This window comes from Eretmochelys imbricata, chromosome 7 (assembly GCF_965152235.1).
Source record: "Eretmochelys imbricata isolate rEreImb1 chromosome 7, rEreImb1.hap1, whole genome shotgun sequence".
In the NCBI taxonomy this organism is placed as follows: domain Eukaryota; kingdom Metazoa; phylum Chordata; order Testudines; family Cheloniidae; genus Eretmochelys; species Eretmochelys imbricata.
In genome coordinates, this window is record NC_135578.1 from 95,843,745 (window position 1) to 95,857,191 (window position 13,447).

General features: G+C 38.2%; 1 protein-coding gene across 1 annotated transcript in view; it reads right to left on the reverse strand.

The window, feature by feature from the left end:
• The window catches only part of KNDC1 (kinase non-catalytic C-lobe domain containing 1), a 130,247-nt gene that overhangs the window by 82,480 nt on the left and 34,320 nt on the right, over positions 1 to 13,447 (reverse strand). Inside the window, exons 4-6 of the mRNA XM_077822240.1 lie at positions 6,623 to 6,769; positions 4,193 to 4,310; positions 1,759 to 2,771 (exon numbers count right to left, since the gene is read on the reverse strand). Of these exons, the coding sequence (XP_077678366.1) occupies positions 1,759 to 2,771; positions 4,193 to 4,310; positions 6,623 to 6,769 (1,278 nt within the window). The remainder of the gene's footprint in view (positions 1 to 1,758; positions 2,772 to 4,192; positions 4,311 to 6,622; positions 6,770 to 13,447) is intronic.

The window sequence follows — 13,447 nt, forward strand, 5'->3', positions numbered from 1 at the left end:
TGAGAGTTAATGAGAGTTCTGTCACTGAATTCAAGGGGGGAAGGATTCTACTCATCACCCAGAAGAGAGGAGGTAAAAAGTAATGAACACTTATTAAATGTGTGTCCAGAATGAGCACGCTATATATTCACACACACTCACACACACACACACAACTATGAAATAAATTAGGCATATAGGAACTCAGAGGAACTGATAATCACTTCATCATGGAAAAAAGATACAAGATTGATTTTCGATCTGACTTTCTCCATCCCCCAAAGAGTGTGTAGATTAAATGGGTGATAACAAAAGATCAGGAGAAACTGAAATAATTACCTGCAACAAACAGATCTTATCCAAGAGTCCAAGAAAATGAAAATCCATGGGGGGAATAGAACACAGGGGACACAGTGTTTATAGTCAGAATTCCCTGCAAACTGAACCCTATGGAGCTTGCACTGTGATCCTGATAGGCAGTAACAATGTGGGGGTAGGGGTGGGAGTGAGGGTATAAAATCTCCAAGATGGAGTTCCTTTTTGATAATTCAGGAGCCTACCTGCATCACAAGCTCTTCAGTTAGATATCTGTTAGTTATTTGCTATTTTCAGGCTGAGGGGGTAGATACCTCAGAGTTGAGACCTGATATGCAGCAGACACTCTGTTACGGAAGGCAGGTTGATCAATCTTTCCTTTAGAGAAGAATTTTATTTATTTATTTTTAAAATACACCCCCCCCCAGCCAAAATTATGCAAATCAAGCATGAGAACTGAACATTCATGATGCTCACTCTGTACAAGTCACAGCATAACTTGAGAAGCTTAAACAACCGGAGTAGGTATTCACAAATTCTCGTATTCCATGGATTGCTCCTGACTGTTCAAGTGTGACACAAGAGAAAACCGTCTAGTCAGAGACCAAACTTGTCCACCCTGAGAACTTTGAGGGGGGAGGAGGCAATGTTGCCTCAACTGTCTAATAGTGTACATTGATGGAATCAACTCTTCCCCCCACACACCCCCTTTATTTGGCTGTTCATAGAAGCAAAACATTTTTGGTCAATGTATCAGAATGCAATTATGTACACATACAATACATGCATATTATGAAATGTAATGTAGCACATATAAAGAAGGGCCTTTTAGAACGGAAGATGAATACAGAATTTTTATACATTTCTGAAATAAACGTAAATATGTATGTGGCTTTAAAAGACAAAAAAAGAGTGAAATGTTGGCCTTACTGAAGACATTGGCATGTTTGTCAGAGATTTCAATAAAGCCAGGAGCTCACCCAAGTACTCTAATTCTCATTAATGCCTGGAAGGTCCACTACAACTTAGTGAATTTTGTGAGTCAGCAAAACATATGAACCTCCTAAAAAACAAAAAGACCCTCCCCTCCAAAACAAACACCCCAAGATAATTCTTCAAAATACACTTTGTGCTTTATCCCGACAAATGGAGTTTAATTTAAATTATATGCTGACACTTTGTAATGTACTAGTGAGCATACACAAGTACAGCCTGGAAATATGTTAAAATGAGGAAGACTTAGCAATCAGGACACCTTACTTCAGGCCTTATTTAAAAATCTTTGAGAAAAGGGGACAGACCAAATTTATGATGTGAATTGTAAAGCATGCAGGTTAGTGAGGTTCTACTCTATATAGCTATGTTAATTTGGGGAAAGACGTGGATAACACATGGTATTCAAGTCATTTCCTCTCCACATAAATGACTACAGCAACTATATAATGAAGATTTTGTTTTTACTACCTGCTCATTACTTTTGACTTCTGATTCTCTGCTTCCACAGTGATTTTCATTATTGTTTGTACTCATCACACCAGTGAGTAATTCTGGAGAACTAATTAGGCTTGACCCATATCCATTCTTATTGTTTTTTGTTGATAACACTGAAGCCATCTTATTAAACTGTGATAAACAATTTTCATTTGATCCTTGAGAAGTTTCAATATAGTCCTCCAGTGCCATATAGTTGTTTACCACTTCTGCTCCAGCAGCTGATTGATCTTGGTTTTTTAATGTATTAGTGATATGTCGAGTTTTGGAGGTAGCATGGGAACATTCTTCTATATGATTACATGAAAGAGAAGCTTTCTTTTTACCATTAAAGGGTGGCATATATTCCTCTGGATACATGCCAGAGACCTGCGTACACATACAAGATACATCTAAATGAAGATCAGAGACCTGGTAAATCTTTGGTTTTACTCTTGGTGGATTATTAACATTGAATGGACTAAGTTTTCCCTCTGAAGCAGCAACCTGATTATTGTCTAGAGGTACTGATTCATGTGTTAGTGATAGTTTTTTATGAACCAGTAGTCCACTGTTTGTTAGAGATGTGAAAACATTATTTGTGTCTGTAACTTCAAGTGGTAGCTTTGGAAAAGTTTTCATTTTTCTCAAACTTTTCTTAAAAATATCTCTCTCTAGGTCATTAGTAAATGACTTGGTCTCCAAAACAACGTTAGCAAATTGTTCATTATATATTACATGCTTGTCCTCTTCTTTGCTCTTTCTAACTTCAGTTGCAAGTTGTGAATGTTGAGATCTTTCATTATCCAGATCCATTCGCATTTCCTTTAAACCACATTCTATTGCATTCAAGGCCACATTGGCTACAGAAGAGTCTCTGTGATAGCTTGCTGTCATGTCTTCCACTGTAGAGGAATCACCTTCTATGTTGTTTTTTTCATTTGTGTATAATTTAAATCCCGCACTTCTCTGACACACTTTTCCTTTCCATATGTTATCACAGCTGTCTAGATGCAAAAACAGATGTTCACATTAAAAAAGTGTTTAAACCTTTCATCTAAGACTTTTCTTTTATGCTTTTCAGCTTTTTTGCCCCCCATAGCACATTTTAAAATACATTATAAAAACAAAATTCTCTGAGCATGTCATTTTTATCAGAAAGGACAAAATTTTAGAGAGTCATCACAAGTCAGAATGGAAAGTTGTTCAGTGTAAGTTTATTTTTGTCACTGAATGTTTGGCTTTTTCCTAATAAAAGAGAATCCACATATATTTTGATCCAAGTGTTATTAAATAGGTTATATTTTCTTTCTAAACAACAGAAAATGAGTACAGGGACAGAACATAACACTTGGAGGATTGGGCCAACAGAAATCTGATGAGGTTCAATAAGGATAAGTGCAGGGTCCTGCACTTAGGACGGAAGAACCCAACGCACAGCTACAGACTAGGGACCGAATGGCTAGGCAGCAGTTCTGCGGAAAAGGACCTAGGGGTGACAGTGGACGAGAAGCTGGATATGAGTCAGCAGTGTGCCCTTGTTGCCGAGAAGGCCAATGGCATTTTGGGATGTATAAGTAGGGGCATAGCGAGCAGATCGAGGGACGTGATCGTCCCCCTCTATTCGACACTGGTGAGGCCTCACCTGGAGTACTGTGTCCAGTTTTGGGCCCCACACTGCAAGAAGGATGTGGATAAACTGGAGAGAGTCCAGCGAAGGGCAACAAAAATGATTAGCAAAAAGAAAAGGAGTACTTGTGGCACCTTAGAGACTAACCAATTTATTTGAGCATGAGCTTTCGTGAGCTACAGCCGAAAGCTCATGCTCAAATAAATTGGTTAGTCTCTAAGGTGCCACAAGTACTCCTTTTCTTTTTGCGAATACAGACTAACACGGCTGTTACTCTGAAAAATGATTAGGGGACTGGAACACATGACTTATGAGGAGAGGCTGAGGGAACTGGGATTGTTTAGTCTGCAGAAGAGAAGAATGAGGGGGGATTTGATAGCTGCTTTCAACTACCTGAGAGGTGGTTCCAGAGAGGATGGTTCTAGACTATTCTCAGTGGTAGATGAGGACAGGACAAGGAGTAATGGTCTCAAGTTGCAGTGGGGGAGGTTTAGGTTGGATATTAGGAAAAACTTTTTCACTAGGAGGGTGGTGAAACACTGGAATGCGTTACCTAGGGAGGTGGTAGAATCTCCTTCCTTAGAAGTTTTTAAGGTCAGGCTTGACAAAGCCCTGGCTGGGATGATTTAATTGGGGATTGGTCCTGCTTTGAGCAGGGGGTTGGACTAGATGACCCTCCTGAGGTCCCTTCCAACCCTGATATTCTATGATACTTCCAGATCACGTTCTTTGATTTCACTATTCACTTGTTGGACTTCCTGAAATATATTATTTTAATCTGAAATACATTAAGTTTACCTTGAAAAGTACCAAATGATTCTATTGAAAGCACCCTTCTTCCAACAGCAGATAGACTTCGACAAATATTACTTGAGGAAGCAAACTTCAATTTTTCTTCACATAATGATATGATACTCTGTAGACAATTAAAGTTAAAACATTTACTGGTTATTTAAGGTAAATAAATTTTCGGCTTAATATGATCATGTTATCATACATAGCACATTGTAATTTTCTAACAAGATACTAGTATATAGGACCTACATTTTGCAATATATTGTATGTACATTACATTGTTAACTATACATTAATTTATTTCTAGCATGGGCTACTACAGCATTACTTAATGTCACATATCACAGTTTTAGATATAGGAAATATTAGAAATGACTGGTAAAGGTAACTATTTTAAAATTTAATTTCTATAAATAATTTACTCTGAATGCTCAAAATGAAAATAAGTATAATGGCTCTAAACTGTGGCCTATGTTCATATGAAAGTTTTTATTTAATTACAAATTGGCTGTCACTAAGGGGAGGAGGTGGGGAGCACTACCTTCCCAACTGCATCCCACTGCTCAGTCCCAGGAACAGTGATGATGTGTGCCAGGAGGGCTTTGAGCAGCTGCTTTGATGGTCCTTCTGATCACCTGCTGCGTTACAGAAAGTGGCTCTGGTTGACCCATTGTTTGCTTATATGCCAGAGTGGACAGGACAAGTAGCTAAGGCTTCAACCGGATAGCCTGAACCTAGGGGAGTACCTGCAAATTCCATACCCCACAGCGCCATTCAGAACAGCCCAGAAGAGAGGACAGAAAGAGGAGAAACTGAGAACAACCAGTCAGTAACAGCTCTTTGAGTCTCTGCACCAGTCCATCATTGAGCAGTATGGGGAATGGTCTATATTATATCAGTTTACAACAGTCTCCTAGGGGCCATATGTCATCTGGGGATAGCTGTGAGCACAATATATGTTCCCATCACTTCCCTGCCTGCATTGGAGATATGGGGAAAAAGATGTAGGAGCTGGGCATACCAGTTTTTTGCCCATGGAGACTGTCCCATGACTGGATAATCCCCAGCAGGGGAATTGCAGGTGCTTTCCATTATCTTCATGGCAAGTGAACATAATAAAGGGAGTAGAATGGAGAGAAAGAATCTGTCCAAAGGCCTGATAGCAGTCTCTTGACCGCAGGTGGAAAAGGTAAAGCCTTTTCATACTGAACAAATTGAAACCCACTGACAAAGAAAAATCAAGTTAAAAACCTCCTAGTATTCTTGGACTATATAATGGAAAATTAATGTAAACACAAATTAAAGCAAAACTATGCATGAAAGTCAAATAGTAAAGGGTAAGGGAACCAATACTTAATATACACATTCTTTGAATATATAACTTTGCAAAATCCTATACACCAGGGGTACATTTACCCCTAGAGGTACACAGAGGTCTTCCAGGAGGTACATCTGCTCATCTAGATATTTGTGTAGTTTTACAACAACATACATAAAAAGTGCTCGAAAAAAGTCAGTACAAACTAAAGTTACAGACAGTGACTTGTTTATACTGCTCTATAAACTATACACTGAAATGTAAGTACAATATTTATATTCCAAGTGATTTATTTTATAATTATATGGTATAAATGAGAAAGTAAGCAATTTTTCAATAATAGTGTGCTGTGACACTTTTGTATTTTTATGTCTGATTTTGTAAGCAAGTAGTTTTTAAGTGAGGTGAAACTTGGGGCTACACAAGACAAATCAGACTCCTGAAAGTACAGTTGTCTGGAAAGGTTGAGAGCCACATCTATGAATTGCTTTGGTAAACAATTAGAAACACATAAAATAAGAATAAATATGATAAAACAAACATTTAGAATGTTAAAAAGGCATCTAATCAGAGACAGTTTGCCAAAACAGCTGTACAATTACAGAAAAACTCATCAGTAATAAAACACAGGTATAGTACTTATCAGTAAAGAATGCTCCAGAAATGCCCAGAAGTAGAATGACCATAAGCCTGATTCTCTGATCCCTACTCTTGTTTTCACTCAAAGTAACATTTGAGAGCCACAACATGGGTTCCTTTGTAGTATAATATCCTCTTTTCTTACTTATTTCTAAAGTTTTCAAAAGTAGATCTCTCAAGAAACCAATCATAAGTATCAAGCGATAGTGCATATGGGAGACTTTGGATCCACATCTTACACAACCTTCTCGGAACTACAATTACCATCAAGGAATTTCTCCTCTCTTCTCTACATTTATGTCCAAGACTTTGGAGATGAAGGAAATGAAAGAATTCTTCTAACTCGGAAGATGCTTCAGGTCAATTATACAACCTGGACATATGAAATTTAAAAATATCTTCTATGTCTTATACACATGTAAGGAAAATGTTAGCTTACTAAAATTTAAAAAAAAAATCATAGCTAGATACTTTACCTCAATATCTGGCCTATCTTCAGGATTCTCTTCTTGCATTTGTTCCAGCAGAGTCTGTAGATCCTGCCCAAACTCTGATTCCAGCTCAGACTCTGTCACATATTCAATTGCTGCTTTCAGTGTCGCACCCAAAGAATAGATATGTGCCTGCATGAAGTTTAAAGTAAAAGTTATTTAATACCTTATCAATTCACCATAAAGAAAACAAGCCATATCCCTATTTATTTTATGTGGATAACTTCTATCCTAGCAGAAGCTGAAAGTGTTACTTTAGTGTTATTTTTACAGTGTCCAAAAGTTGAACTATTTTTAACAATTTTATGGAAGAGCATGTTTATAACATAAATAAAAAGAAATACCAGGTTGCATGCTTATAAGCTTTTCTTTTATGACCTCTGATGGTTGATTCAAGTTTATATCAGATACATTTTGCATACAAAAGCTTTCTACCCTCCTAGGTGTATGAAACCTAGCAAGACAGAAGACTATGGGAAGATTTTATGGTGCCCAAGTCTGATTTCTGACACAGGCCTTGGTAATGTGGTAAAAGGTGTAATTCACCTCAGATAAACGGACACAGGGCATACAACATCCATGTGATAGCCTCATTTTACGGTCTCATGAGAATTTTAGAGTAGAATTTTGAAACATGCTCAGTGTTGGGCTAACTCTGCTCCTACTTCACTCAATGGTAAAATCCCACTGATTTTCAGTAACAGTAGAGTTAGGCCAATGCTGAGTACTTCTGAAAATCTGACTTGAAAGTATTAAATTTGTCATATAATCCAGATAAGAGAAACATTTTAATTTTTCTAGTTAAAATGGGGGGAAAAAAAAAAAAGAAAAAAGAACCAAAACAGTAAGCCAGCACTTTCAGATTTGGTTTAGACTGTATTTTCAAATTCTGTTTAGAGCACACTATTATCATATAGTAACATTTCTAACCAAGTATACAATTGAATGTGAGTGTAACTTTGGAGGAGGAAGTTATGTAGACAGGCATTTGCTGGTGCTGAATATTGCCCTCACGGATTAAAAAGCATGACCAAATGTACACTACACAGTGAAGCTATAGACAGGAGCTTATCAGTCTAACTGCCTTGTTTTGACTGAGTTCGCCATGTTTTATAATTCATCCAGTCCTCTAGGCCAAGCCATTTTTCTGCTCTTTCTAAATGGCAGAATTGCCTTGATTTTAGGCAAGGGAGGAAGGAGCTACTCTAACAGGAGGCTGAGTCAAACCTGAACCTCTAGTTCAGCTAGAAAAGGTTCCTCCAGCTAAACTCATGGACGTACAAGCCAGGAGGACCACTTGCCTGACTTTGCATAAGGGCTGCAGACTTACATAGACAGGGCTTGACCTGTTTGCTTAACTGAGAGGTACCATCCCTTTTTGTAAGCAAACATCATAGTTGTGACAAAGTTAGGTCAGTGAATTGCATGTGATCTGATCTAAGAGAACTGAACATTCCTTAGAATTTACTCAACTGTTTTGCAGAAGATTGTCTCAATTAGCTATCTTTTCCATCACACCTAGAAACAGTACACTTTTTTTTTCCTGAATCCAGCACTGCACTATTAAGTGGATGAGAATAACGTCATCCTAAAACAACATGTTTTGAAAGTCTCAGACATAAAAGTCTAGATAAGAATATTCAAAAATATTTACAGTTTTGCATGGAGGGAGAAACTGCAGCTAAACACAAAGGACTGGCTCTATTCACTCTCTTTCAGACACTTAACTAAAGTTGGCACAGACTAACGTTAGTGCTCGGTAACTAAGAAAATGCACAATGTATACTAAGGATCATTGATAGTCTGGTAGAATCCCTGTGATAAGATGAGAAACACTGACGTCACTGGTAAAAAGCTACACAAACAAGAAGTCTGGGTGCCTAAAACATGAATAGCAAGATAATGGAAGCAATCATTTCTGAACTCTCACTAGTCTCCTAGCCATACCACTACTACACTTCCAAACAGGGGGATGAATCCCACACTAACACTGACTGGACTACCCCCGATATAAGTGCTATGCCCTTTAGTAAATGTTTATAGGATCAGGCTGGTAGTAGCATTCTTAGAAGGCAAAATAGCTGTAAAAGAAACAAGGAACAACAGTCTTCTGAAGCACAGAGTCTAGGTCACTAACTCTGCTGAACGTGTAGCCATGTACTTGTTGTTTGTGTACTGGAACTTTCAGCTGTAAAGCACATGTTTTTCCACTGAAGAAAGTTTTTTTTCCCCACTAGCCTAGAATTTAGTTTTATAGCCAGTTTTGTAGACTGAATTACAAACCAGTGACCAGCATAAGTTATATCAAGCATAAGATTTATCAAAAACTTATTCCTTTACTTTGAGGTTGGATACTTCATTTCTGAAAGTAAAAAATGATTTTATGTTTCTCTTTGGAAAACAGAACACCTGAAACTGAACAACCACCACCAAAAAGGAACAAGAAAATACTGAGGCAAATCCTTCACCTTTTTTATATTGTTATGTTTGGAACATAGGAATAGACTGGGGTTTGGGGCTATGCTGAACATTCAATATAAAATGGCAGATTAATACCCAGTAAATAATCACAAGTATAAAAAAGTAATTCTGTACATTTCTGTATGCATGAATACCAAATAATTGGTAACACACTGCACCATTGTGTTCAATAAAGCATGTCTCAGTATGGCCCTCCTCAAAATTAGCATTTTTAGAAGAACAGCTTAGTTATGCTCTAAAATTTGGAAAGTCTTTAACATAAGCGTATTTACATTCAATAGACTTTGACAATATATTTAATTGTAAAAAGAAAAGGAGTACTTGTGGCACCTTAGAGACTAACCAATTTATTTGAGCATAAGCTTTCGTGAGCTACAGCTCACTTCATCGGATGCATAAAGTGGAAAACCAATTTATTTGAGCTGTATTTTCCACTTTATGCATCCGATGAAGTGAGCTGTAGCTCACGAAAGCTTATGCTCAAATAAATTGGTTTTCCACTTTATGCATCCAATGAAGTGAGCTGTAGCTCACGAAAGCTTATGCTCAAATAATTTGGTTAGTCTCTAAGGTGCCACAAGTACTCCTTTTCTTTTTGCGAATACAGACTAACATGGCTGCTATTCTGAAACCATATTTAATTGTGTAATTACTGAATCTCAATAAAAGCAAGTTACACTCACTTTAGAGTGACAGTGTCAGAATATTAGAGAAACTTTATACCAGTGTGTGCAGGGCAGGAAGCCCTATCGTTCAGGAAACACTGAAAGCAACTGGGACAACCAATGAAAAAATTCTATGAAGCAAGATTTAAAACAAAAACCCCAAATGGCATTTTTAGTTCCTCTACCTGGTGTACATCAATTTTAACAAGACAACATATTTTGCTCAACACATTTCAAGAGATTCTGGAATGGAATTAATTTAGTATGATTCTAACAATTTATATAAAGTTTTAAGGCTCAATAATACAGCAGTGGTTAGGGAAAAGCTTGATATGGAGAGCACTTGTGGGAATAACTTGGACACCTACTTACTCATCCTGTAAATAATGAATAAGATACAAGAGTAACAATATTCTGAAAGTTACCTGAATCTGTAGCACTTAGTATGTTCTTTAAAAAAAGCTTATTTCAGAGCTACAACTATGGAAGGACAAATTATTTACTCCAAGTCCTCAACCCACACTACCCGAAAGTAGTAGTTTGCTTCTTCGGATTAGCTGTTCAGCACAATAAACACATAAGCAAAGCCGTCTCGGAAAGCTCCGAGAACCCTCTCCCCCCACATTTAAACTACAGTGACTTTCAGCACAGCAACCAAGTTACTTGGCCATGGACGGGAGCCTAGATCATTCCCTATTAATGAAATTTAAATGCACAATGCACTAGATTGTCTGTCTAATTTAGAACATAAAGTCCTTGGGGGAGTGATCAAGCATGTCTTTTGTAGAGAAATGAATGCACAGGTTACATTCAAGTAAAAAACAAACAAACAAACAAAAAAACCCCACAAGTGTTATACCATAACAGTGTCCATAGAAGCAGACTGACATATCCACAAGATTCCATTTCAGGATCAAGAATGAGGAAGAGATTGACTGTGTAAAAGATTTGCCCTTAATAAAGCAAATATTTTCAGTAGTAAACTCAACACTAAAAAAAACTGGTCAAGGACATTACTTTTCAATTACAGTGTTTCCTTTCAAGTATGCTGTAGTAGATACAAAGAGAAGATATTCTTATGGCTTTTTTCCCCCCACCTGAACCTCCCCTGTTTCTGGTGGGGTTTTGGTGGGAATGGGAAAGATGGGGAAGCACAAGGTGGGTGTAGGGGTAGGCCATCAGCCTCACCTCCACCAACTCATCATTGCTGGGTTCACAGAGGAGATCCATTGGCTTCCCCTGTCCCCTTTAAAGGGCATATAGGGCACCTTCTGGATGTGGATGGCCAGTGTTTGGCACCCTTTTGGCTCCATCCCTTTATACGGTTTTCCCTCTTCCTCCCTTTAGATAGGTGTCCTCTAGTGGCAGGGCTGGGCCAATCACCCTTTCAGGGGGGTCAGAAAGGGATTCCACCCCCCCATATTATAATTGGCACAGCTGTGCTGCTCCCCCTGCCCCCCAGGAGTCTGGTTTTCAAAACATCCGTTTTAATTGTTGCAAATTGTGGTGAGTTTCCTGTGCCAATTGTAAGTTAACATGAGTCAATCTAGGGCATTTAACTCCAGGTAGGGATTTTTCAAAAACATTTGTTTGGGCATTAGTTTAGAACGGTGTGGGTGCCACTCTCTCTCTTGTGCAGTTTGAGGCTCTTCTCATCTTAAAATTCCTATCTCACACAGAGCAGACACTTTAGCTATCCAGAGGTAAAGATGATAAGGAGGGAATAAGACCTTTCTCCAAATTTGGGTTTCTTGATACCTCTGCTTGAAATTTATACTGGAAGCGTCCAGCTAGGTAGTTATGCACTGGAGTGCTGTGACTGTAAATTAGTTAATAGTTAGTTAAATGAAGTTGCAGACACTGCATTTAACCCATACTGCTGTGTCTATGTGTCTGCATTCATAGAATTCGAACACCGAACAAGGAATAGGCAGTTATATCTGACGAATACTTAATATACAGTCTATAAAAATGACCCTCATAAGAAAATTACAGCAGAAGTGAAAACATGTATCACCTGTAGAAGTGATATCATCCAGGAATTAAGTTGCAACTTACCTTGCATCTTCAGCCATATCACCTGTACTCTGCCCATACTCCAGGACTGAGATTGGTTTAAGAACAACCATCCACAAAAGTATCAGAGGGGTAGCCGTGTTAGTCTGTATCCACAAAAACAATGAGGAGTCCGGTGGCACCTTAAAGACTAACAGATTTATTTGGGCATAAGCTTTCATGGGTAAAAAAAACCCCTGCTTCCATGCATCTGAAGAAGTGGGTTTTTTACCCACAAAAGCTTATGCCCAAATAAATCTGTTAGTCTTCAAGGTGCCATCGGACTCCTCGTTGTTTTTATCCACAAAAGTGTTGACCCACAAGTGCGAGACCACCCTTTCCTCTCTGCCCTCAGAAATAAGTTACCCTGGGCCACAGATTGGGGTAAGCAATCATCACTCAAGCACTAAGCTGCAGGTTTAAGAGGTGATCTGCAAAGGGTTTAAAAATCCACCAATTAGAACTGTCCTCCTACCCTCCTTAATTCTTTATAAACAATCTCATGTTTCACCTTAGAAGCATCAAGTTTGGTTTTCCCTGATTTTGGTGAGGGCATTACTGGGGACTTCAAATGTTTATTGTGAACTTTAATTGAAGAGTAGGGGGTTGCTGGATCCTTAACAAGGCATCCATTGTTCCAGATACAGAGTAGTGTAGTATTACGGTTTTACTGACAATTGTGTATTTGGTATTTCGTTTAAATGAATTATATGTATTGTGCATCACACCCCCTTTCACAGAACACCATTGTAAAGTTTTTTCATAAGTCGGAGATATTAGTAGCTCTCTGAAATGTTGGTATGTTCCATTTGTATTTATAAAATATCTTTAAAGATCCTACTTGGTTTGCAAAGGAAGGATCTAAAACCTAGTGTCTACTTTGTTAGACTACATATGGCAGTCTGCCACTTACACATATTAAGTGTACCACTTCTTTCTGGAAATAGATCTGGGGTAAAATGGTAATAGAATGCATTTCTGCAACTATCCACTTGATGGCGTTTTCCCCAAGTTTATAAGAACCACTCTTATAAAGGATATGGACAGCAGATTTGGTGGTTCTTGGGCAAATTTAGGCCCCTAGTTTATACTTTGGGAGTTTACTGGCTTTAAGAACTTTCACTGAAGATTTTTCTTAACAAAAATTGTATAGGTAAATGCAGAGACCGATTTATGAACACTGAAACTATTATAGGATATGAATATGGTACATTTCTTACTCTTTCCTGAAGAGAAAGGTTCAGAGATTAAAATACATACAAAAGGGTAAGGAGTACTTGTGGCACCTTAGAGACTAACCAATTTATTTGAGCATGAGCTTTCGTGAGCTACAGCTCACTTCATCAGATACATACCGTGGAAACTGCAGCAGACTTTATATATACACAGAGAATATGAAACAATACCTCCTCCCACCCCACTGTCCTGCTGGTAATAGCTTATCTAAAGTAATCGTCAGGTTAGGCCATTTCCAGCACAAATCCAGGTTTTCTCACCCTCCACCCCCCCACACAAATTCACTCTCCTGCTGGTGATAGCCCATCCAAAGTGACAACTCTTTACACAATGTGCATGATAATGAAGTTAGGCCATTTCCTGCACAAATCCA